At 48.0% G+C, this 26643-nt stretch overlaps 2 protein-coding genes and 1 pseudogene across 2 annotated transcripts; all 3 read right to left on the reverse strand.

Moving 5' to 3' along the window:
- Window positions 1-520: 520 nt before the first annotated feature.
- On the reverse strand, window positions 521-13385 carry LOC109785488 (putative F-box/kelch-repeat protein At4g22430). Its single transcript, XM_020344089.1, has 4 exons — window positions 13358-13385; window positions 12351-13056; window positions 9009-9846; window positions 521-856 (listed from the first exon to the last, which is right to left on the reverse strand). Exons 1-4 carry the CDS (start codon window positions 13383-13385, stop codon window positions 521-523), a joined length of 1908 nt encoding a protein of 635 aa, XP_020199678.1.
- A 2071-nt stretch (window positions 13386-15456) lies between these two features.
- On the reverse strand, window positions 15457-17598 carry LOC109785463 (4-hydroxyphenylacetaldehyde oxime monooxygenase-like; annotated as a pseudogene).
- Window positions 17599-19374: 1776 nt separating this feature from the next.
- Window positions 19375-26404, reverse strand: LOC109785462 (wall-associated receptor kinase 1). The gene is made up of 4 exons (XM_020344066.4): window positions 26131-26404; window positions 24063-25139; window positions 23786-23971; window positions 19375-20749 (listed from the first exon to the last, which is right to left on the reverse strand). The coding sequence occupies exons 1-4, from the start codon at window positions 26174-26176 to the stop codon at window positions 19701-19703; spliced, it is 2358 nt and encodes a 785-aa protein (XP_020199655.1). The 5' UTR covers window positions 26177-26404; the 3' UTR covers window positions 19375-19700.
- Window positions 26405-26643: the final 239 nt, after the last annotated feature.

A 26643-nucleotide genomic window follows, 5' to 3' on the forward strand; every position in this document is an offset into this window, starting at 1 on the left:
TGTGATACAGTACCTGAAATAACAAAAACAGGCCAAACACACATACACCTGACACTAATCCCATTTCTCTGTGGTTAACAGAACCAAAGTTCTACTGAATCATTAGCTACAGCAAACATAAACAAAGAATTTGCTCAAAGGTAGTGATTTGCCAAAATACTGAATGCAAAATGTTAAATACAGATCACACCAGTAACCAGTCTGATTGAACCTTTTAGTGCTATAGCATGTTCACAATTTGCACTAAGATATAGGATAATCATAATAACTGATTGTTATGGACAAGGAGGCCAATTAAAATATAATTTATCACCATGGAACTAATACATTTCCAGAACAACATCCACTGCTAGGTAACAATGTTCTTTGGAGATGACATTATGCTTAATCTGTAGGTTTATCGGGCATTGCTCTGACCTGAAAATGTTGAAGCAGATTCCGAAGTACACAAAAAAATTGTTCAGCCGAAAGAAGAGCTAGTTCTTCGAAGAAAGAACAGGGGTGTGGTTTGAAGGTAAAGCTACTGCCCATCTGCATCTGCTAATGGCTCCGAGAAGAGAGGAACATAGGGTAGAAAGTGTTGTGCATGGTCTTTGTCAAGATTAAGGATACGACCAACTTTTTGATGCTGCATATCGAATGATACCAAGGTATCATGTCCATATGAAAGCAGGAAAATCGTATCGCAATCTGGATGAATCCCAAGCACCTTATACTTCTGCCCAGTCATGCTCATAAGCTTATTGAAGCTGGCAGTATGCTTCAGGACAAATTCTTTACTATCGCGATCCTTGAGGCACCAGAGTGATACCTCAGAAACCAGGATATTGTTACTATCATTGACAGAAGCTGTACTCTAGGTACGTTGAGATCTGGAGATACGCCACGGATGGCTAGTGAGCGGCCTCCAGATCCACCGCCGCCGGCACTGGTGACCGTGGCTCTGCCGCCGGCGGCGCTGGTAACTCAGGGGGGGCCGGTTCCTTCGTCGCCGGTCCTGGAGAACGTGGTTCCGCCGCCGCCGGCGCGGGCAGTTCGGAGGGGGCCGGCCGGATCGGAGGATGATGTGGCGATTCAGGCTGATTCTATCAGATGGAGGATCCAATTCAGCGACAGCCACAAGAATGGATCGGGTAGAGATGGGTTCCTCTACTACCATGCGGCATCTAGATGGACGACAATTCGAGATCGAGATCATGACATTCTCGCGGGACGCTATCTGGATGTGGATGAACAGATCCAAGCAGGTGCGTGTTTTGCTATTGATGATTTTCAAATTGTCGTTCGCGAGTGTGTGCAGGTGAGTTCGCTTGTGGAGGAGTCGATTGAATTAGTCGATCTCGCGTCGGACTCCGAGAATGCAGCACCTAAGCCAAACATCGGAGGACGATTTTGGGTGCTTGCGGATGATACTGATGCGGACGAAGAAGGTGAGGGCGGATGCATTTTGTCCGACGAGACCGAGCCCAACGCGATCTTTTCGGGCATGGTACGGGATCCGTCTAAGGATCTACAGGTCAAGAAGGCTCTCGTTCAGAAACCGGAGGGACACGGTAAATCCCCGTCGACGAAGATCAAGCCGTGGAAAGGACCTATTCCCAAGGTATTTTTGCCGCCTCATACTTTGTCGGATTATTTTTCTTCGGATGGTTGGACGAGAGTTTCGCGGAAGAAAAAGAAGCATGGTGTGGTGGCTTCTAAGCAGCAGCTGGGACGGAAGGCTGCTCACTGGACGAGCGCTCGATCGGCGCCGGAGGTGACCGCGGCTGCGTCGCAGCCGGTCACGGCGATCCAGATCAGAGACGCTCGAAAGGTGCGTTTGAAATTTTTGCTAGGCCAAGACGAGCCACAAGTTGCTGGGCCGTGTGGTATGAGTGGGCCGAGCTCCGGTGGGTATGAGGCCCAGCCAGAGCCGAGTCCAACTACTACGAACGAGGGGGGCACATGCACGCTACGTCCGTCGTCTCCCACCCTTTCGTTGCGCAGTCCTAGGGTTTTGTTGCGAAGGGCGCCGCATCGCCGTTTGGTGGGGCCGGGCCGAGCTCGCCGCATCCTTCCTCTTTGCGCGATGGCCGCTCCTGGCGGTGCGCCGCCTCCGGGCAAGAGGCCGCCTGCTCCTGGCGGTGCACCTCCTCCGGGCAAGAGGCCGCCGGCACCGAGCGGGTCAGCACGGGCTGTTGTGCCGCCGCCGCTGGGCCAAGGAGGTGGACGGGGTGTGTCACCGGCGCCGGCGACTGGGGCTGGACGGGGCGGAGCGGTGTCCCCCAAGGTTGTGGCGGGTCGCGGGGCAGGGGGCGTTGGTGTGGCGCCCGCCGGGAAGTCGCCGGCTCCCATCTTGTCGGCGGGCGGGCGAGGCGGGCCGGCGTCCGGTCCCCACCCCATGGCCGCCAACGGGGCTATGATGCCCGCTGCGGGCCGGGGGGCTCCTCTCCCGAAGGCGCCGGTGTCGTCGGCTCCGCTGCCCAGGCCGGCCCCTCCTCCCCACGTCGTTGCTCGCCCATCTCCGTCGCCGCAGAACGGGGGTGGCTCTGTGGCTGTGCCCCAGGGTCAATGGGGGGATGACGGCTACGATGTCTACGGGACTGGACAACACCACGGTTCTTCGTCAACGGGTGGAGGTCGAGGTTACGCTTGGCAAAGCGATGGTACAGCTGAGAGGCCGTTCTTGGGTCCGTCCGGTGGCTTTGTTGAGGGGCAGTCTGGTCCGGATAATCGGCTGCGTGGTGGTTACCGTGGCCATCGGGGGGTTCGGGGAGGCCGAGGGGGCCGGTACCGTCCTCGTCAACCACCCCCTCCTGTTGTTGTCGAGCAGGAAACAGTTAGCGGGGCTGCCAAGGAACCAGTTCTGACCGGGCACGCTATGGAGGTGGTAACGGCTCTTGCTACTGTCCAGGTCCCTGAGAATGAGGTTATGACTGATGTGTCTGCGGAAACGACGGAAAGAGCTGAGTCAGATAGGGCGTCCAAATGGGCGCGTAAGAAGGAAAAGATGTTGTGCTATCGTTGTGGCCACAAGGGCCACTTCATTGCGGAGTGTGTGGCTCGGCTATGCGACACCTGCGGCAAACCGGCACATGATTCCGGGGACTGCCCGATTCTGCGAGAGCAGGCACCGTCACTTATGATGTATGGTGTTTACTGTGCTGAGCTCACGTTTTTTGAGTCTCCGTATGAGCGAGAGGTTACTGATGAGACCCCGAACATGACTACGGGGATTGTTAAGGTCGCCAGAGGGGAGGTCTCTGAGACACAGATCGTGCAGAGGCTTCGGGAGCTTGTCCCTGGGGACTTCCAGTGGGACCTCGTCAGTGTCGATGATAAGATGTTCAGAGTTGAGTTTCCTTCGGTTGAGGACCTGCAGAGGTTGCTGAGTTTTGGGATGTGTAATGTACCGGGAACTGATGGCATCCTTGAGTTCCACGAATGGAAGCTGGTGGAGCCTCAGGGTGCGCCGCTTACTCAGGCGTGGTTGCGTTTTTCCGGGGGCCCATCCAAGCCTTTGCAGGATGCTCGCGTTGTGGCCAGGTTGGGTATTTTGATTGGGAAGCCTGAGCGAGTGGATATGGCGTTCACCAGAGCTCATGGGATTGCTCGGGTTTTGGTTAGTATTCTGAATGTTGAGTATGTGCCGGAAGTGGTTAAGTGGGCTTACCAAGGCAGGATCTATGATTTGGTTATTGAGTTTGAGGATGAGAGCCTTTTGGTTGCGGCGACTCACGGGTCCGATGTGGATATGCACGAGGGTGACGGCAGCGCAGGAGCGAGGGAGCCGCCGGTCGAGGATTCTGGAAGACAGATGTCCAAGGGACCGGGGCCCGACACTGCGATGACCGAGAAGGGAGCGGAGCCACCCTCCTCGCTGCCTGTGACATCACTGAGATTTGGGTCTTTTGAGCCCGCTTCTGCACCCCCGAGGCTCTGGAGTGATCGGGTCGAGTCCGACGAGGCTTTTGAGCTTGCGTTGCCTGCTTTGGGGTTTGAGGATACTGTCTGTTCTATGCCTGTGGTTACTGAGGTGTCATCGATCTCGGGCAGCGGAGGGGTAGAGGTGAGTCGGCAGGTGGCCACTCTCTCTCCTGCTTAGCACGGTGTCCATTCTCAGGGCGTGACGCCAGTGGTCGTGGATGGGTTGTCGGGAGGGACCCCGGGGCAGGCGGCCTCCGGTCGCTCTTCTCCGGCTGAGGTAGGGGACTCGGGGCAGGTGGCTCCCGTGTCCCTCTCTGCGTTGGGAGGGGATCTGAGGCAGGTGGCCATGGATACCTCCTCTCCCGTCGCCTGCTCCTCTATGCTGGTGGCGTCGGTGCCTTTGGGGGGGGCTCGGGGCAGGTGGCCTCGGGGCCTCCTTCTCCTAAGGCGCCCATGCTGGTGGCTTCTGCGGTCCTGGGGGGGTTAGGGCAGGCGGCCCTGGCACTCCCGTCCCCCTGTTCGCCACCGGTGCAGTCCCGTGGGGAGAGCCAGTCCGTCCATACGGACCGGCCTGGCGGTTGGGGTGGGGCAGGAGGCCTTACTCCGACCATGATTCCTCGGGAGGAGGTGATTGCGTTCGGTGGGATACCGGATCCGATGTCTGAGGGACGACGGGTGAGTGCCCGTCTCCAGACACAGCCGGAAGTGGACGACATTCAGCAGCGATGTGCCATGAGGGTGGCTAAGCTTCAGGATGCTGCAATCTCTACTGGTATGTCCGTCAACATATCTAACTCTTTATTGCATTTCTCTAATGAGGAGATTATTAATAATGCAAACCAATTGGGATTTTCTCTCGGGGCTACAGATAGTGAGATTTCCAGTTCGGTGAATGATTTGTTAGATTTGGAGGCGGAGCGTGCCTTAGAAACTATTCGTAATCTTGCAGCGGTTAAACCCATGAATGACAATGAAATTGATGCATTAGGGGTTAGCGTGCTCAACAATATGTGTGTGGATTTAGCACCATCCAATCATGAGTCAGAGGACGATGATATGCCCATAGAGAATGCAGTTGTTTGTTCCGCTGAGCCCGGTTATGAGGATCGGGAGTCAGGACCTAGCAAACCCAAGCGTAAGTGGAAACGGAAAATTTACCCCGATTCTGCAGTTCGTAGGAGTGCTAGGATTCGGACTACTAAAAAATTTCATGATGAGTGATGAAAGGAATCTTTTGGAATAGCAGAGGTTTGAAAGACTTGGCTAAAAGAAGGTTTCTTGCTGAGGCATCTCTGGAGCATCGTTTAGATTTTATTGCTCTATCGGAAACTGGTAGAGATAACTTTGCGCCCCAGTTCCTTTCCTCTCTTGCGGGTGGTGTTGATTTTGATTGGCATTGCCTCCCTCCGCGAGGAAGATCGGGTGGTATCTTGCTGGGTGTGAGATGCGATTCGCTTGAAGTCCGGAGTGTAGTCATGGGCGACTTCGCGTTTAAGTTTCGAGTCAGGTCTACGGTTGATGGTTTCAACTGGCGTTGGTGGCGGTTTATGGTGCCGCACAGCCCGAGCTTAAACCGGATTTTTTAGCGGATCTTGTTCGGATTTGTGGGTCCGAGCAGCTTCCAATCTTAGTTGGGGGAGATTTCAACATCATTAGGAGGAGAGAGGAGAAGAATAATGATAACTTTGACGGCAGATGGTCGTTCATGTTCAATACTATTATTGAAAGCCGAGGGAGATACAGCTTTCTGGTAGAAAGTTCACCTGGGCTAACTCTTTGCCCAACCCGACGTACGAAAAGCTTGATCGTGTTCTTGCGAGTGTGGAGTGGGAACAGAAGTTCCCGCTTGTGACGGTTCAAGCTCTTTCCCGGGGTTTTTCCGATCACACACCCCTGTTCGTTGACTCAGGGGAGCCGAACCACGTGGGAAATAAAAACGCCTTTTCTTTTGAGATGGCCTGGTTCGAACGCGAAGGGTTCCTAGACTTGATCGCTCGGGAATGGGCGAAGGGTGTAGGCGGTAGGACCGCGGTCGAGCGTTGGCAAAATAAGATTAGGAGTTTGAGAAGCTTCTTACGGGGTTGGGCTAAGCACCTTAGTGGGGTATATAAGATTGAGAAGGATAGGCTTCTCTCTCTTATACAGAATCTGGACGTCAAGGCCGAATCCACGATTTTGATGCCTGCTGAGCTCCAGGTTAAAACTGAAGCAGAGAAGAGGTTGAAAGAACTTCTCCGTGAAGAAGAATTGAAGTGGGCTTTGCGGGCTAAGGTTCGCAAAGTGGTCCAAGGGGACGCAAATACTCAATTCTTTCATCTGATTGCTAATGGTAAGCACAGAAAGAAGAGAATATTCCAGCTTGAACAAGATGAGGGCACTATTTTAGGACAGGATAACCTAAAAACATATATAACCGAATATTATAGGCAGTTATTTGGACCTCCGGAGGATAGTTGTGTATCTCTCGATGAGTCCAGAACTGAGGATGTGCCTCAACTTTCGGCTGCTGAAAATGATATTCTGGTTGCCCCGTTTTCGGAGAAGGAGGTATTTGATGCTATAGCACAGTTGAAAAATAATAAGGCTCCCGGACCGGATGGATTTCCGATAGAGTTCTACAAGAAGTGCTGGCATATTATTAAGGGGGATTTGCTACCTATGTTTCAGGATATGTTCTCTGGACAGCTTCAATTATTTCACTTGAATTTTGGAACTATCACACTGCTTCCTAAGAAGACGGATGCTGTTAGAATTGAGCAGTTCAGGCCGATCTGCCTACTCAATGTTAGTTTTAAAATATTCACCAAGGTCGGGACTAATAGGATCACACAGATTGCGCATTCTGTGGTGCAGCACTCCCAAACTGCCTTCATGCCGGACAGGAACATCCTTGAAGGGGTGGTTGTCCTTCATGAAACGCTCCATGAAATCCACTCCAAGAAGTTAGATGGTGTCATTTTTAAGGTGGATTTCGAGAAAGCGTATGATAAGGTTAAATGGCCATTTCTCCAGCAGGCATTGCGTATGAAAGGTTTTGATGAAGCCTGGCGACGCCAGGTTGAATCATTTACGCAAAAAGGGAGTGTGGGAATTAAAGTGAATGACGATATTGGTCATTACTTCCAGACACATAAAGGCCTTAGACAAGGAGATCCGATGTCCCCTATCTTGTTTAACATTGTGGTTGATATGTTAGCCATCTTGATAGGAAGGGCTAAGGAGAATGGTCAAGTGGGTGGCTTGGTACCTCATCTGGTTGATGGAGGTGTATCCATCCTTCAGTACGCTGATGATACAATCATCTTTATGGAGCATGACCTGGCCAAGGCGAGAAATATGAAGCTGGTGTTATGCCTCTTCGAACAATTGACCGGGTTAAAAATTAACTTTCATAAGAGCGAGCTGTTCTGCTTTGGTAGAGTCAAAGACGAACAGGAGGCTTATAGGCAATTGTTTGGGTGCGACTTGGGGGAATTACCTTTCTCTTACCTAGGTATTCCAATCCACCATAGAAAGCTGACCAGTAGAGAATGGAAGTGCATCGAAGACCGGTTTGAGAAGAAACTGAGTTGCTGGAAGGGCAAGCTCATGTCATATGGAGGCCGATTAATTCTGATTAATTCGGTGCTCACGAGTATGCCTATGTTTCTCTTATCGTTCTTTCAAGTCCCAGTAGGTGTTAGGAAAAGACTGGACTTTTATCGATCGCGTTTTTTCTGGCAGGGTGATGATCTAAAAAGAAAATACAGACTTGCAAAATGGGATATCATCTGTAGACCGAAAGACCAAGGGGGTCTTGGTATTGAGAATCTTGAAGTTAAGAACAGATGTCTTCTTAGCAAGTGACTGTGGAAGCTTTCTTTTGAGACTGATGCCATGTGGGCACAAATCCTCCGCAGCAAGTACCTACAGGCAAAGTCCTTGTCCCAGGTCACAGTCAGGCCAACTGACTCGCCTTTCTGAAAAGGCCTGATGAAAGTCAAACAATCTTTGTTTAATAGGACAAAGGTTGTCATTGGCAACGGCGCTAGTACACGCTTCTGGGAGGATACTTGGCTCGGCGAGACACCCTTGGCCATTCAATATCCGTCTTTATATCGCATTGTTCAACGACGTGAGGTTTTCGTTGCTACGGTGTTTCAATCCATCCCCCTTAATATTCAGTTCAGACGGTCGTTAGTGGGCAATCGTTGGGAAGATTGGCTCCGTCTAGTTCGGAGACTAATGGATGTCCATCTTTCTCAACAACCCGATGAATTACGCTGGAAACTGACTAGGTCTGGAGTATTCACGGTTAAATCAATGTATATTGATGTAATTAATTCGAGCTCCATTCCTACCTCCAAACATGTTTGGGCTGTCAAAGTTCCCTTGAAGATAAAAGTGTTTATGTGGTTTGTCCATAAACAGGTTATTTTAACCAAGGATAACTTGATTAAGCGTAATTGGACAGGACCTACGAGGTGTAGCTTCTGTGATCGGGACGAGACGATCAAGCATCTCTTTTTTGATTGCCCGTTTGCCAGAGTACTTTGGCGGACGGTTCACATTGCTTTTAATATTACTCCACCGAATTCTGTCACTACATTATTTGGGACATGGCTCACTGGGATTGAGCCTGAATTAGCGAGACATATTCGTGTTGGAGTTTGCCCTTTGTTGTGGACTATCTGGACTTGCAGAAATGATTTGGTTTTTAACAGAACATCACGTATTCACTTTTTGCAGGTTATTTTCCGAGCCACGGCCGTGATCCGTTCATAGTCGCTACTCACTCCGATGGAGGCCAGGGAGCATTTGGTTACTGGATCTATCCGCTGGGAGATGGTAACTCGGGATATCTTCAACCGGTTTGGATGGCGGTCATGTAATAGGATAGGCAATTAGTTTACCTATCTATCTTTAGCCAGCCGGTTGTGACGTCTTACCTTGGCTAGTCTGTGTGTCCAGCCTCTGTAGCTCTGGGTGGGCTGTCTTTTTATTTCTTTTCAGTCGGAGACTTTGGAACCTTGTTGGAACCTTTTATTTCATTAATAAGATGGCCGTATGCATCACTCTGATGCAGAGGCCGGGGAGATCCCCTTTCCGAAAAAAAAAATAGCATAGTGTAGGCACCCCTGTGACGATTCAATTGCAGCAAATCTTCGAGGGTTCGGCACACTGATGGTTGTCCACAATGTCCCCTCCATGTCCACCTCCACCAGCACATAATCGTTGCTGATGTACAGGTTGCCCCATAGGTACATCATGCCGCCAACAAAAACACATTTAGTCGCATACAGCATAACATTCTCAACCGTCCCGCTGTTCCTATGACTCCAGGCTCCTGTCCTGGACGAGTAGATGTCCACTCCTGTAGTGCGAATTCCTATATAGCTACTGACCTGCTTGAAATAAAGAACATGGAAATGCAACGAGACGGCCGGATCGAAAGCTAGGCCTGCGGTATGGCAAAGTCTGACCTCCGGAGCCTGCGGATTTGGGGGCAGTGGGGGCAGCTCCACCCACCTCCCGGTGGCGGGATTGCACACGGCAAAATGGGGAAAATACTTGTGGTCGTAGCGGCGGTAGAGAAGGAGGCCATTGCAGGCGTCCACATGGCACATGGCCCTGTACTTGCTAGGCGGCGGGGAAGGGTCGAACGGGGCGGCACTGTCACCGGAGACGTTGGCGAAGTGTCGGGGGCGGTGCCTGCCTGTGATGTAGTCGTAGGTCGTGTAGAGGAAGCCGGCGAGGGCGTGGGGCAGCTTGTTGCGGTTGGCGGGGTCGGCGATGAGGTCGCGCCAGGGCATGGAGACGCACTTGAAGCGGTGGACGGATCTGGCGGGGAGGCGGGAGAGGATCTCCAGGACGAGGTCGTCGGTCAACAGGCTGGCCGCCTCCGCGGCCGTCCGCCCCGGCTTGGTGTTCCTCTCCTTCTCCTCCTCCATGGAGCTGAATCTGCAAATTGGGAGAAGAACTCGTGGATGTGGGTGAGGAAAATCGAGCCAGGTAGTCCGTGCCTCCGTGGTGGCTGCTGGGTACCTGGGGAAGGACGCCAACAGCGACGGTTGATGGGAACGCCGGCGGCGGCGCCTCGCTTCTCGGAGGATGAAACCTCAGAATTTCACAAGTCTAGATTACGCCGAGAACCTTGGGAATTTATTTTAGGGTTTACTATTATATAAGGTTGGGCGGCTGCTACCGATCAATCGGCTGATGAAAGCCAAACTTAAACCACCGTTTGATCTGACGTTCCCTGAGCATGGTCACGTTGACTAGCAGTACTTTGCTTGCTCCTCTTTTTCTTTTTTGCGGGGCAGTGTTTGCTCCTATTAGCATGTAAGCAAAGAACAAAGGCACACATGGATGAATGGGCAAAGAAAAGCACAAAATTAAATCCATTTGCTATTCCTTGTAACATCTTGTCATGAGACTCGGCCAATAATGGTCCGGTACGTAAATAATTGCAACAATGAAAATATATGCTATCTCGCAAAAAAAATATGAAAATATATGCTTTAAAACGCAAGAAAAAAACCGTAAGATGCGGTCGCTGGCCTGGTTCGCTTCCACAGATGATTGGGCCTTGAAGCACAGCGTTCCAGCTTTGCAGATGCAGTACCCGACCTTGCAGTGTCTTTTCGCTGGTTTGCAATGTCGCGTGGCCGCTCATATCAGTGGCGGCTAACCTCGTAGCGTGTGCGTCGCCGAAAACAACGGGCGGTTGGCCTTGTAGCGATGTGTGTCTGGTTTGTAACAGAGGGGCATGCCGGTTGAAACATCATGTGTCTCACTTGCAGCAAATGGCGGATGACCTTGCAACGTCACGGAGATGGTTTCCAGCAAAAAAGAAAATAGGGAAATACGTGCAAACAACCGACTGATAAATGGGTGCTTCAGTCGTCGAATCTAAGTTTAGTTGGACGACCCGCAACGCAACTCACTCACAGCCTCTCACACGCAACATTTGAATGTTTTTCCAAGAGCAACAAATGGGGAGTGTGTCTTCACAGAAAAAAGGGGAAACTTTCCACTGGCATGCAACGTAGTACGCATCACCGAGGACCGATTGGCTTCATGGCGCGTGCATACACAGCGGTGGACCTCCACTTGGACACGTCGTTTGCAGGGGAGGCGGCGGGCGGTGCGAGTTATCAGCCGGATGATTAGAACCTTTTTCCATAAGGTTGCAGTTTCATTTCCCAAAAGAAAAAATGGATTTAAAAATATCAAATTTATTATCATTAAGAATATTTTAAGGCGAGCGCTACACACCATCCAGCCGATCTTCTGCAAAGGTCGACCATAGCCGCCGTCCGATCACCGTCACAACATGGATGACATTGCGGTGACCAAATGCAGCAGGAACGATGCCATAACCCGTTGTAACATGGACCATGCTGTGTTTGCACGTCGTTTGCAACATGAGTTGCGAACAAGCAACCACTCCGCGGCCACTCTGTACTGTCGGGGATATTGTGATTTGCGAACGACCACTCTGCAAACATGGTGTTGTGAACAAGCACCGACGGAGCCTGACAACACACCCTTGCAATGTCGATGAGCATCCAGGATCACCATTGCCACACTGGCGTATAACCCCTCCTTACCGCATGTGTAGCCTACTTGACATTGTGTCATCCTCGTTGCAGAAACAAGTCGTTGCAACACATCGTCACCCTTGGCAGCATTGGATGGGTGTCGAGTCCAGGCACTCTTGCTCCTTCCATGGGCTGAGATTGATGGCCGAGCGCGGCATGAGCGGCTCCCTCATGCGCCAACTGTAGGAGAGGGCCGAACATTTAGATCTTGGATAGGTGGCACTGCTGGTTACGATGCATGGTAAAGCTCGCTCACGGCACTGCTATTCCTCAAACGGACATGATCAAATGTCCACCAACAGGTATGTGCACACCTATTTCTTCAGGCCAATCACTACGGGAAACAGGAGATTTGCCGTTAGTAATTTCTTTGCCGTCAGCATTTCATCGGGACAGACGGCAAAGAAAGGGTTTGCCGTCATCAGCAGACGGCTAAGAAAAAGTAACGGTAAAATAGACTTTGCCGTCTGAAAAAAAAATTACAAACGGCAAAGAGCTCACTTTGCCGTCTGAAAAAAAATACAGACGGCAAAGAGCTCACTTTGCCGTGTGTAATATAAAACGCAGACGGCAAAGATCTTTGCTATCTGTATTTTCTTTGCAGACAGCAAAGTGTGCTCTTTGCCGTCTGTAATTAAAAAATGCAGACGGCAAAGAGAAAGCACACTACGCGGATCGATGACGTGGCGGCATCTCAACCCACACAGCCCACGATCGCAGCCCCCCACCCCAACACTCTCCCACGCCCGACCCCACCACGCTCTCTCCCCCTTATCCCGTACGATCTCTCTCTCTCGTACATGTCTCTCTGCACGCACGCAGCCCACCCCCACCACCTCGCCCGCATCCCAATCCACTTGCCTGCGCCACCAGCCGCGGCTCCTCCGGCCGGCGAACCCTCCGCCACCGCCAGCAAACCTTCGTCCAATCGTCCTCCCCTTCCTCTGCTCCGCCTCCTCTGGCTCCCTCCTTCCACTTCGTATGGGCAGGGCGGCCGGCGCGGGAGGCCGCTTCGGCTCCTCCAGCGGGGCGGGCAGCGCGAGCCAGGCTTGGCCGGTGCGGGCAGAGCGGCCGGTGCGGGCAGAGCGGCCGGCGCGGGAGGCCGCTTCGGCTCCTCCAGCGGGGCGGGCGGCGCGAGCCAGGCTTGGCCGGTGCGGGCAGAGTGGCCGGCGCGGGAGGCCTCTGCAGCTTCTCCAGCGAGGCGGCGGCGCGAGCAGGACATGGCCGGTACGGGCAGAGCGGTCGGCGCAGGAGGCCGCTGCGAGCGACGCGCGGGCGGGCGGCGAGCGTGCGGCGCGAGCAGGGCACGGCCGACGCGTGAGACCGCTGCGGGCAGGGGAACCCCCGTGGTTCTGTCTCCGGCCAAAAGAAGGACGGCCGGCGGTGAAGTCCAAGTTGCTGTAGTGGAGGACTTGATTGCTTTTATTTTTACTTTGCAGGGTCCTTTTGTAAATTTTCAGGACAACTTTGTTTCTTCTCTGTAACTCAACCTCGATAAATGAAATGCAGCACGCCGTGTCGAATCCAAATCTACTTGAGCTGAACCTGCTGTGTCCGGCGAGAGGCTCTGCTCTCACGCACTTTTTTTAAAATGAAAAACAATCTTTGCCGTCTGTAGTTTATTCTAGATGACAGCAAAGAACAAGTTTTGACAGACGGCAAAGAATAGGATTTCGTCGTCTATTATTTTTGCGACAAACGGCAAATCTTTAGTTGGCTGACGGCAAAATCTTTGCCATCTGCCCGACGAAATGCTGACGGCAAAGTATTCTTTGCCGACTTATCTTTGCCGTCTGCTTCCTGACGGCAAAATCTTTGCCATCTGTATTTAGGTCTTTGCCGTCTGTGATCCACAGACGGCAAATTACCTGATTCCTGTAGTGAATCTAATGCCATCCCTTACTTTTTTCCATATTTGTCCATGGAGAGAGACAGAGACTGGTGTGGGCTTGTCCTGAATTTTGATGGGTGTGGTCTAGGACATGTCCATAGACTCCTATTGTTCGGGCTGTTCCGAAATTAGGGATTTGAGACGTCTGCTGGTGTACAATTGAGGGATAGCGTTGGAGGCCTAAAGTTGGAAATAGGTGTTTGCATGGAGATGACCAAACAGTATCTGCTACTCATAATTTCTCTTGTACACAGAATAGCTCATGTAGTAATAAACTAATAATATCCGCTTCACTCAGACGAAATAATGAAATTATTTTGGCATTTCCTTTACAGGAACGCTTTGTTCCATCATATGTTCAAAGACATGTTTCTTTAGCAAGAGCAGTGCTACCACATTAGCCTATCCAAGACAATGTTCAAAGACGACCTTCAAAAACTCCAAGAGACATCTGGTAGCATTTGACAATGTTTAAAGATAATCTTCATCAACTCCCAGTGGCATCTATCTGGTCGCATTCATGACATATGGACTGCGCTTTGGTGCCTTAAGGCAGTTGCCTTTGTGCCTATGACATGTGGGCCCAACAGGTGGCTGGCCCACAGTCAGTGACCCAAAGGCAGGCGCCTTTACGTCACTCAAGCTGCGTCCATGACATATATATGGCCGCAGCCGGTCTTGTCGATCGAATGTCTTCCCACGTGCCATAGTCCGACGATATCAGAATTTACCATTGTTCGGTTGCATCCGTATCTGGAGAGCCGGTTACAGTCACTGCCAGCAGGAGCAAATGCCTTTATCCTATAGTAACATTCGAGCCTTCAATCTGACCATCTCATAATTTGGAGATTATTACTAATTCAGCATGGCACCATACTTTGTTACAGACCATCACCGCAGATCCTGAAAGTGTGTATTCATGGTCACTGGTGAGGAGACGCACCCCGCATACTCGCAGGTGCAAGCAGCGGCAGGAATCGCCACCCACAAGAGATTGTTTGTCCTCATTTTCATCACCGGATGCCCTTTGAGGCGCACTCAGTTCAGGCAGATCATATCAACCCTGCAAATAGTACTGTAATTGACCTGCAGACTTAGTTCAGAGATTAAAAAAACACATTGTTCGCTATTTTACAATAGTAACTATTTCCATCAAACTATTTTCGAAGTTAAAAAAATGATTTAGGAGAAGCATACATGTATTCTTATTCGTGATGATCGGAGTACAAGTAACTATTTACAGTGGTTTAAGTTTATGGTTTTGAACACTTCTTAGGGTGGGAGTGCTTGCCGTTATTAGGTCGCAATGATAAGGTTTTTAACGATAAAAGTACTTCTCTAATGCAGGTTATCCACATATGTACCAGGACTCTTCGTTTATGATCCTCTCTACAACATGAGGAAAATCGAGACCTGTTTACGAAGGTGTGTGCACGATTGGAGGATATGCCAAAGGACACTTTTACCTAACATGGGTGGCTGCATGATCTTAGGATTGGCCCACCTCCGCTTTAGACATTATACGGACTCTACATGTTTCTTTATATTTCGCCTTTTTAGTTTTTCGTTTGTGCGAGAGGACTTTGTTTGGCCGTGTGCATCTTAGTTATGCAGAAGCCGGGCGTAATGCTTAAACCTTTTAAGTAATAAAGCCCCCCTTTTTGAAAAAATCAACTTGAAAGACTTGGAGTCAACGATCCGCCAAATAAAACTGAAACCGAAGCAGTGAATTTATACCATTTTATCACCAGCAAGTGAAGGGAAGTGCAAACCATCACCAACTGTAAATATGTATTTTTGTCAATATGGTGAATGAATCAATGGCGAGATCGTGTTCTACTGAATCTCCATCACGAAAATTCCTGCCAAATGTGGTCAGGCTCTTCTCTGATTCTCGACGTCCTGATTATTCTTGCCCACTATTGGTGCCGTACCCAGCTGACTTTCGGTGGTATATGATCATTCTGAAAGATGAAGTTTTAACTAACTGAATATAAATGCAGGCCGAAGATACTCCCACTATAAGATAACCTGCTACAAACTTTTGAAAGGGCCGTAAAAATGTGAATAGTAATATGACCACTCAAAAGTTAAAGAGTTAATATTTGTTGATGCAGAGGCCAGGGGATACCCTCCTTTACGGAAAAAAAGACCTGATAGTATGCATAATGTGACACATATGTTTTGGCATCGTAGGCCAGGTGCATGAGAAACCCAAGAGCCTAGTTGCATGCACCCCCTTAAAGAAACTAAGAAAGCGAAGAACCGGACAAGATTGGCTTAGATGATATGAAGTAATCAATCATGGCCAGCTAGCGCATGCTACCACTTGTATGATATCTGGTCCGCACAACCAAGAGCGGCGTCTTCTTATGGATGGTGAGTCCTCCAGCCTCTTCCATGCACATATCCTCGCTCTTCAGCCCCTCCGGGAGCTCCAAATCAAAGTAGTAGAGCAAGTTGGCCCGCGTGAACTCTGTGATAGCCACCCCCATATCGATCCCGGGGCACATTCTACGCCCGGCGCCGAAGGGCAGGTATTCGAATTGTGCCCGGTTGAAGTTCACATCCTTGCCCTCGAATCTCTCCGGGATGAACTCCTCAGGGTTGTCCCAGTTGACGGGTTCCCTCCCGATGGCCCATGCGTTCACCAAGATCCTCGTCTTTTCTGGCACGTCGTAGCCAGAGACCGTGCCAGAGACCGTGATGTGTCGCCCGGTCTCCCTCGGCAAAAGGAGGGGCAGCGCCGGGTGTAGACATAGCGTCTCCATGACCACCATCTTGAGGTACTTGAGCTTCCCCACATGGTCTCGCTGTACCCTCTCTCTGTTGCTGCCTACCACGGTCCTGATCTCCTCTTGCACCTTGTTCAGCACGTGTGGGTTCCGGACCAACTCCGCCATTGCCCAAATAATGGTCACTGCACCGGTGTCGACGGCACCGATAAATGTGTTCTGTTCTACAATAAGTTTTTTTAGTGGATGTCCTACATGATTTTTAGACAGGACCGCAAGATATAATGTAATTTAGGTTTACGGCCAGCCTACCGTTAGTAGCGCCTTGACGACGTCTCTATCGAACCTGAAAGGGCCTTGGTGGTGCTCCTCCTTCATGAAGCCGATGAGTACGTCAATGAGGCCAGAGGCACAGCCATTGTCGGGCTTGTCCATGTGCTGCTCGATCATCATCTCAAAGAAGTCATCGTACTCCTTGAAGACCCTCTCGCGGAGGGAGGCTACGCCGGTGAGGCGGTCCACGAGGCGGCCAAGGGCGTTGGGGAAGTAGTCCTCGGCAGAGAAGCTGGACCTCACCGCCATGGCCTCGTCGATCACGTGGTGGAAGTGCTCCCTGTACGGCGCCAAGTGCTCCGTGCCGTAGATGTTGCCGAACGCCACCGTGCCGACGATGCCGTCCATGTACCCGAAGACGTGATCCTCCAGGCGCACAGGCTTCCGCCCGACGCTGGCTAGTGCTAGCTAGTCCGCTCACCAGCTTGCCCACCTCGGCCTCCCTGGCGTGCCAAGTGGCCCGGATGCGGCGCTTGCTAAGGAACTCAATGACCATGAGCTTGCGTCGCTCTCGCCAGAACTCACTGTACGGGCTGAAGGCCACGTCCTTGTGCTGGTACGACAGCCGCCTGGGCCCCGGCGTGTCCGGCCGGCTGCAGCAGTCGGCATCGTGCGTCTTGAGCACGTCCCGCGCCGCGTCCGCCGACGACACCACCAAGGTGGGCACCGTCCCCAGCCGCAGCATCATCACCGGCCCGTGCCGTCGAGCTAGCTCCCGGAGGCTCCGGTGCGGCAGATCGCCCATCTGGTGCAGGTTGCCGAGGATGGGAAGGAGGTGGTACCCCTGCGCCTTCGCCTTGCTGCTCCTACAAGTAAGAAGATGGAGATCAGGAGAGGGAGCACAGGAAAGAGGGTGGTTGTTGGGAGCTGCCATTGCCATTGATGAGGCATGTGCTCTTCTAGCACCATCTCTTTTGGTGTTCCTTTCTCGATCTGACAGATGATTTCCTTTTTATCGTGTGTAGTGTATCTCACTTGCACACGCACAAAAGTAGCTTGCTTGCTTGCCTGACGCGTTAGCTATCATACTATATATAGGCTCAGCCAGTGTGAGTGGGTTGTACTGGGATTGTGCAATTCTTTACTGAACGATCATTCACCTCTACAGTAGTGCAAAAACGTGCATGAACGGAAAAAGTAGCAAATTATTATGGTGCAAATTTCTATGGACCAGGCTGATTCAAGTAGCAAACAATGACAATATTTGGACGCTTGTGTGATACACTACTATAATTGGCAGTATCCATCCATTCCCAACAGGAAATGTTTATCTCAAACAGTATCTATCACCATGCGTCTCTCAAAATAATTCTGCTCTTTCCGACAGAAAACAAAACAGACTAGTGGGGCACTGATTGTTTAGATGTCCACATCGAAATGATCAAATAATCATTTTGACTGACATTGTTTATCCATGTTACCCTGCCATGCCGAAGACGCTAAAGATATCAGCACACACCGGTCCGCTGCTGGCGCAACGGGAGTCACTCCTACCCTATCTACTACCTCAGTGCTGGTTTATTGGTCCTCATTGTATTTTGTGCCAGAGTTCGACCGTGGATTTAACTAACAAAATATTATTGCATGTCAACAAAAATTACATGTCATAAAAAATTATATAATTGAAAACTATGTCCAACTACGAATCCAACGATATAATTTTTTGTTGACATGCATTAACATTTTATTAGTTAAATCTTTGGTGAAAATTTGACACAAATCACAAAGGGGTCTAATAAAACAGGACGGAGGTAGTACATCCTAACCTCGCGTGTAGGTCACTCGCCAAAAAAAAACTCGCGTGTAGGTCTACATTCAATCCCAAAATACACCTCAGTGTTTATAGAAATTATTTTAACTTGCGTGCCAGCTTGTGTTCTAAATATATCCTCCTAGCATTGCTCATTGTTTTGTTAAGATATTCCTATCAACCAACTATCCTAAAAGACCGATCTGATAGGAAGAGGAGATATAATATACTTAACATGTTTATGATCTCTAGATTTCCTTATATAGAGAGCAGACAACCCTTGGTACCAAGTATATCGACCATGTAGTTGCATGAGTTCAGATATACTAACTACAGCTTGTACCCAAGTTGAGAGGAATCAAAATAAATAAATAAACAAATAGGAGTATAGATATGTACACATTGAACTTCCATATGGAAAACAAAAAGGAGAGCAGAGATGAGTTCTACTCTCGTGCATGTTGGCTTTCCTACGTCTGCCTTTGTTCAAACACCCTACGTCTGCCTTCCGCATCCCCATTTCGGCCCACCTCTCCCATTTCTGTTCCTTTCACATTTTTCCTGAAAACTGCCTCAACTACCGCATGCTTTATTGACTTACCAAATAAAATTATAGTAATCAAGTGATTTTGTTAATCCGAAATCATTAGTTAACTATACTATGTTCTTGGCACACTCTGTTTACCGTTTAGACTGTACAAACAGTCGGTGATTAACTAGTACTTATTGGTTTGTGCTTTCTACTAGTTCCGACTAAAAAAATTGGACCACATTCCACTGGTGACCCTGCTGGTTATCTAACACACTCTGCTTGGTCATCTAACACAAACAAAAAAGAAACACGGAAACACCGGGCAACGACGAATGTTCTTGATTTCTTCGGATGCAGACAGCAGCATCCAGATCCGATGATAATACCCTTGCCATTAAGATAGCACATTTCCGGTGCTATTGAGTGGGCACGAAAGTGTAGCTGGCTCCCTAAAATCAGAAGCTCGCATGTGTTGACGAACAATTATTTTTTCCCAGGCATCGGAAATGTCATGACCGGCCCTGGGAACATCACATTCAGTTAGGTACAAAATCTGCCAGCATAGAACATCGCACGCGGACCCAGCAGCACGCCGCCTATGATATTTGAAGCTCTTACCCGTTATATAAAAAAGGTGAAAAATATTGGGAAAACGTGGAAGAAGATTGCAATAGGTTGGAGCAGGAGGTACGTCTTCTGTGTGTTGGGGTCTGTATGGCAGCACAATGGGGAGTGCTGATACGCCTACTCAATAGTTACACAATAGGGAAAGAAAAGCCAGAGTTACAGCTTACAAAGAAAATGAGAAAGGCATAGTTCATCATGAGCATCATGCAGAAGACAACCTAGAAACAACTGACAGGACGGAAAATATAATTAAAATATAAATTTGCTGGGCATGAGCTTCATGTGGACGGAGAAGCGATCAGACGCAAATAGGAATTGTGCTGACTGCTGATACGCCTACCAACTAGGGAGATGGCGACTTGCGGGCATAACACTTTCTGATATTCTGGAGACGTTCTGCTATATCCGTCATCTCTGGCCTTTGATCCACATTACGGTGCAAGCACTCTCTGGCAATCTCAGCAAGACTTTGGAGAACCTCGATGTCCTTACCTTCTCTGAGTTGACTTTGGAGAAGCTCAAAGTTCTCATCCTCTCCAAGATGTATGCCAGACGTCACATTTGCTCTGTTCTCTTTTGTGTAAGTCCCAAGATGATATATAGTATAGCCGCAGTTATCACCACCAATTGCCTTGGTTCCAGTAATGAGCTCGTAGAGCACAAGACCAAAACTATAAACATCACTTTTGTTGGTCAACAGGCCAGTTTCTCGATAGACTGGGTCCATATAATTGTTGTCACCAATGACCTCTTCACTGTGCTCATCATTACCTCGGGCGATTAGCCTTGATATTCCAAAATCTGATATCTTTGGCATAAAATTATCATCCAAAAGTATATTTGCAGGCTTAACATCACCATGTTGGATATTGGTAGAGGTCTTAGCGTGCATATAAGCGAGCCCTTCTGCAGATTCTGCAGCAATGGCCAAACGTTGATCAATTGTGAGAGGAACCCTGTGTTTATCATGGAGAAGGTCTTCGAGGCTACCATTGGCGACAAACTCATAAACCAAAATAGGGACATCAACCTCCAGACAGCAACCCATGAGCCTCACAATGTTCTTGTGGATGACTCTTGATTGGATAATGACCTCATTTGTGAATTGGTCTATCTGTGTTTTATCAGTATTTTTGGACTTCTTCACCGCAATACGCTGTTTATCATCAAGAAACCCCATGTATACCACACCAAAGGCACCACTTCCAAGAATATGGCTGTAATTCTTTGTAATTCGCCTCAACTCCTCCTCCTTGTAGATCTTTATGTTGTTTGTTTTCTCCAGCATAGGACCACCATTTCTTATGAAGAATTCTCTCATCCTTTTCTTCTCACTCACGTAAAACGCAAATAGCACAAGCACAACAATGATGGAAATACCACCTACAACGCCTGCATGTGAAATGATAATTTTCCATGATCCACCCTACCGAATAGAAAAGGCATAAACTTTCTTGCCGACAAGTCATCAATAAATGGAATGTCTAATTTTATATGATATCAACAAGTTATTGATAAAAGTAGTAACAGTATACTGTTTATAATTTCATCCCAGATATCCTGAATAAACTAGTAGCTTACAAATTGTTTTTAACTTAATAAACACCAATCCTGCCATGACAAATTCATGTATTACCCAAATTATTTGATAAAAAAAGATGTATTACCCAAGTCACATGTGAAGCCATAAACAAAGAAGTGGTCTATTCAATCCCAAATTACACGTCCATATTTATAAAAAGAGCAATGCTTCGGTAGACCCCCCTCACAAAGTGTATAAAGGGCAGTATAGACATTTCACAAATTATACGGTAGTCTGTCGTATATGTATTAATAAATGCATGTAATAGTCTAGTTTTCGCTAAAGATAGCCCAATTCGCAAGAGCTGAGCGAATGCAGGCAGGAATTTTGCGAAAAATAAAAGCACTTGCAACGAAAATCGAACTCACAACCTGGCCAAGCAAGGAACCGATGATACCCAGACGGCCTAGGAACTGACTACGTCTTAAAAGCAGCGCTAAACTTTTAAGTACTATTTAGAGCTGCAGCTCCGATTTTTTCCCTTTTCAATACTTTTGCAAAATAGTGCGAACAAAATTTCTTGAAAATGCCAACAATGTTTCAAAATCATTAAAAATTCAAATATTCTTTTCTTAAATACGAACGATTTTCTAAAAAGTGAATTTAAAATACGCACATAACATTTTCTTAGTATACGGTGTGTTTTTTTCAAATATGAACTGAACTTTCTTTAAAATATATGCTGAATATTTTTGAAATGCACGCTGAATAAATTTTGTAGACACGATGAACACTTTTTATACACAATGAATATTTTCCCAATATACGGTGAATACTTCTCTTCAATACAGTGAGCTCAGGGAACCTTCTAAAAGGTTCCCAAAACCGGTTGCTCGTTCAAAGTGGGCCGACCCGTATCGTGTCGATCACTTCGCTTCAACAAAGCCGTGACGGTTTGACACCCTCGGGCGGCAAATAGGGTTCGCCGTTCGGGAAGTAGAGTCATATAGAAGGTGCCACACACAGTACGCTGCCTCGACTGGCCCCGTCCATTATCGCACGCGAAAGCAGGGATAATACATTAAAAATGAAATGGCAATCCGAGGGATCAAACCCTGTAACTCTCACTGCCGACCGCTCGTCGCTAGGTACACAAACTGATAAGCTCAAATGTCTAACCACAAAAACGCAAGCTACTAGAACTATCCTTTACCAACCAGCTTACTGTAGCAAAACAGACTTTTTCCACTATTTCTTTCTCTTTTTTACTGATAGTTTTTGTTTCTTTTCCATTTTTCATTTTTCCAAAATTCAAAAAAAGTTTGCCTTTTCAAAGTTTGTTCATAAATTATAACATTCGCATTCTAAAAAATTGTACAAACATTGAAATACAAGGCTTCATCTCATAGCATGTTGTTTTTCGACATCCTTGATATGACCCTTTTTTTTGAGTTGCTTGTATGACCAAGTTCAGGCAGCATGCCAAGTTGCTTTGCTTTTCGACAAATTTTGTATTTTCTGGAGTTTTCTCTGTAGAAAATGGTCGATAAATGGCCGGACGTGTCGCAACTTGCATATGGTGTAGGAAATCATTCAAAACCTGCCGTAAATGACTACCATGGGCACGCCTACCTGCTTACGAAAGATTGGGTCAGTCTTGAGATTTTCCAAAAATACCATGTTCGACGGAGTCCGTTTGGGAGTAGCCCGTTTCTCAACATCTCTTAAATGGTCTCATTTTTTTCATGTCCTTGTACGATCAATTTAAGACACCATATCAAGTGGTTTGGGTTTCAACAAATTTTGCATTTTTTGCAACATGAATTGAGAAAAATTTCACGTTTGTAGATTTTTTTAAGGATTTGAGAAAGTTCATCAATTTTGAAAAAGGTTCATCAATTTTGCAAAAAAAAATGTCTACTTTGAAAATATGTATTCATTTTGAAAAAAAATCATCAATTTTGAGAAAATGGATCATCAATTTTGAAAAACAATCATCCATTTTGAAAAAACGTTCATCAATATTTTTTATGAATTTAATAAAAAGATGTTCGCAAATTTTGATAAAAGTCCATTCTTTCAGAAAAAACGAAATTGGAAAAAGTTTGCACATTGCAAGAGAAAAGGGAAAATAAAAAATGAACAAAGAAAGAAAGGAAAACGAAAAATAAGAAATAAAGAAGGAAAATAAATCTGGGACAAAACCTTTAAAAACGAGAAAAAAAGAGCAAGAAAAAAGAAAGAAGGAAAGAAGAAAATTGGAAAAAGAAAAGCGGCTAGAAGAAAAAAATAAGAAAGACACCTGTAATCACGTGAGTTGATGGTGGCAAGTTGGTTATGGTGTCGTTTTTTGAACCAGAAGTTCCTGTCTCGAATCTAGGCACACTCATAATTTTTTGTGATTTGATGAGATGGATGGGACGGCCCAGCGCACAAGTGTACGGCCTATACGTATACATCGAATTGAATTTTTTTGAACATGTATACATCGAATTGATATTCTAAAAAAAAAACATACACAACAAAATATGACCATCATGTCCTTTATTATGAAGAGGTATGGACTACTCTGAGCCATCCTTGTGTTTGGGGGGGTCTATCAAAGCAGAAGTGTTATAAAAATTATTTTAACCTTTTTTTGTGCCAGCTGCTTGTGTTCTACATGTATACACCTAGCATTGCTATATATTATTTGTAGTTCCCTTTATAGAGTAAATAAACACCCCTTGGTACCAAGTATGTTGACCATACCTGGCATGAGTTCAGATACTACAACTTGTGCCAAAGTTGAGAGGAATCAAAAATAAATAAAGAAATAGGAGTATAAATATGCACAAATTTGCCTTCCATATGGAATGCAAACATGAGAGCAGAGATCAATTTAACTCCGATGTATGCCAGCTTACCTACAGCCATCTTAGCTGGCACCGGGAATTTCTCAGTGCAGGTTCCTGTCCTGCCGTCGCCTTTCATCCCGGGCTTACATGGACAGTCGTAACCTCCTATCTTGTTCTTGCAGATCCCGCCAATGGAGCAGGGATACTTTTTTCGCAGTTTAGAATAATGTTCTCGGAGTTGACACTCGTCGATGTCTGCAGTGCCATCAGTCAAATTAGCTAACAGCAGCAAGCAGATGCTTATGAATTATAAGAAGCATGCTATATATTGTCACGTTTGACAAACCTTGGCATCCACCAGCACCACGGATGTAAGGGTTGCCATCGTAGTGCTTCAAACACTTGCAGACATAGCCGGTCCTATTTGATGCATCGACACATGAGCTGTTGCCGCTGAGACAGGCATAGCCTTGGGGTGGCCGCTGACCTTGCCGTGGGCACGAAAGATTGCCGACGGCGAAGGACAGGACTTGAGGGACGCCCTTGGGGTATTTCTTGGAGAGGCAGTATTCATCCCCGTAGACATCCTCAGAGGAGTAGTTGTACCATCCCTTCTCCACCAGCATGCCGAAGGAGCAGATTACGTTCTCCGACGTATACCAGTCAGTTCTCTTTCTATCGGCCACCACCGTCGCTTGCCATAATCCTTCGGGGAAGGCGGCCTCACAGCAGCCTAGCCCACTGCAAGGGCCTTCTTTGGCTGCAATAGTACTATTGGGTTGGGAAATGCACCCAGTTATTAAGCCTCCGTAGGAACCACGCATTGACGTAGACAACTGAACCTCGACGTTCAAGCCGACACCGATGAGAACATTTCGGATCGCCGAGATGAGAAAAGGCCCTTCAGGGTGGAGACGTGTTGTTACATGGGTGAAGGAATGGTAAGGTGGTCTTATTCCGCAGTCGGAGCTCACTGCGGCGTACAGCCGCAACTCAGCTCGGGAGACCGAGATGTCCATGATCTCCATCCGCATAGTATCCCACTCGCTCATGTTGCTTGTATGCTCGATGTCGTCCGTTGAGTAGGTCCCGCTAGTGAAAACCTCTTGTGCATAAGTGTGGTCATCCAAGGAATGCACCAGAAAGAGGCGAGGAGGAAAGAACGTGTGGTTGCAGATGACCTCGAATCCTCCGAGGAAACAGCCAGGTCCTGTTCCGAAGGGGTAGGGGATTTTAAGGTTCCCGCACTCAGCGAGGCAGCGTGGGCTGATCGTCATGGGCGGCGCTTGCTCGCCACCTGCTAACTGCGAGCTTGCTGCTGCAAGTAGCAGTAACATCATCATCGTCATGGTCATCATCATCCATATCCTCTGGATCGTTGCCATCGGAGACATGTTGGGTGGCACGCCTCCTCGTATTCCTCCTGCAAAAAAGACGCAACTCTGTTATTCGAAGCAGAGTGTTGCTACTTGCTACTAGACTAGAGGAAAATGAAATGTATATTGGGAAACAGCTATATTATTTGTGACATATCATCCGGCATGGCATGACTTGCACGGGGGATGATTTCCACACCCATATCATGCAAGTCAACTCGATCGCCATGCCACCACCGATGTGTGCACTAGCATGCCCTGCTCCAGTTTTGAATCCAATCGCGTGACATGGTCCAAGGAGGATAGCAAATGCTCATCAGACTGAATACGGAGAAAGAAGAAAAAAAAAGGCACATCTAGTCTTAGGTACATTGGAACCCTATAGCCTTATAGGGAGGAAAAATACGGGGCATAAGTTTCGAAAGAAAAAAACTAAAAGAAATCATGCATTTAGAGGACGGATACAAGTATGCACATGTGAAATTTGTAACTTTAATATAGCCGTCAGAACTGTAAAATTTTAAGCAAAGATTAAAGACGCGCACGGTAGCGGTTCCTCCGCGGTAAGGAGCAAGGACATAGGTTGAGCTTGCAATGGAATGCAACTACTGGTGGTGGCGGTGATATGTCTTCCAATGGTGTGGGGAGAGAAATAACGGTGTGTTTGTGGCTGCGGGTGGGCTGAACCGGGTTGCTTGAGAGCGGATGTCAAAGTGTAAAATGGACTGCCAAATGCTTAATTCCACCCTCAACCAGCTAGGGTGCCTGCAACTTCCTATACTTCCTACGCCACTGCGCGTGCTGCCGTGCTACCTGGACCTGCTGGCCGGCGAGGTTGGGCATCCATCCTCAAGCTGCAGTTCACTTCACTGCTCATGTTGCTACCTAGCTAGCTGCAATGGCGTGAAACTCTATCTAATGCAGAAAAAATCCGACTCGGATTGCAGACACGAGGACACCCATTAATACGATCGATACTAATCAGACAAAGTAGTAGACGAAGCAAACGTAACGCATGCTCATACTCGTACTCCATACCTGTTAATGCTGGGATGATCGGATGGAAAGCTCTTGCCATCTCCATGCGTTTATGAGGAAACCAGCAGACCAAGTGTCTTGGCGAACCAGCAATCGTCAACCTCTTTTAATCCACGGATGTTGGTCTGGCAAACGGCCGGGAAGAAGAAACTGTCACATGTGATGAGCCTACTAGCAATAGAAACCGTGGGCTGGATCCATTCTGTGTGCATCCAAATACAGTAGTAAACAGGATGAGCAGTGTATGTGGTGCGCACGCTCGTGGGTGTAAGAGTCCACAGGGATAAATGTACTAGCACATGCCATCCTCCCGCGAAAAATAGGAAAAGCAGAGTGTCCATAACTTGCTTTACGTCCCGTTGCCCTGTGCCATGTGCCCCTGTACTAGCTTTATGTCTTGCATATTCAGTCCAATTGTGCTAGCTTTATGTCTTGCCTGTAGAGTCTAATCAATGCTTTTCATTTCCCCGAGACAAAGAAAACACTCCCGAATGATACATAAGGGCATCTCCA

Source organism: Aegilops tauschii, chromosome 7 (genome assembly GCF_002575655.3).
Source record: "Aegilops tauschii subsp. strangulata cultivar AL8/78 chromosome 7, Aet v6.0, whole genome shotgun sequence".
Lineage (NCBI taxonomy): Eukaryota > Viridiplantae > Streptophyta > Magnoliopsida > Poales > Poaceae > Aegilops > Aegilops tauschii.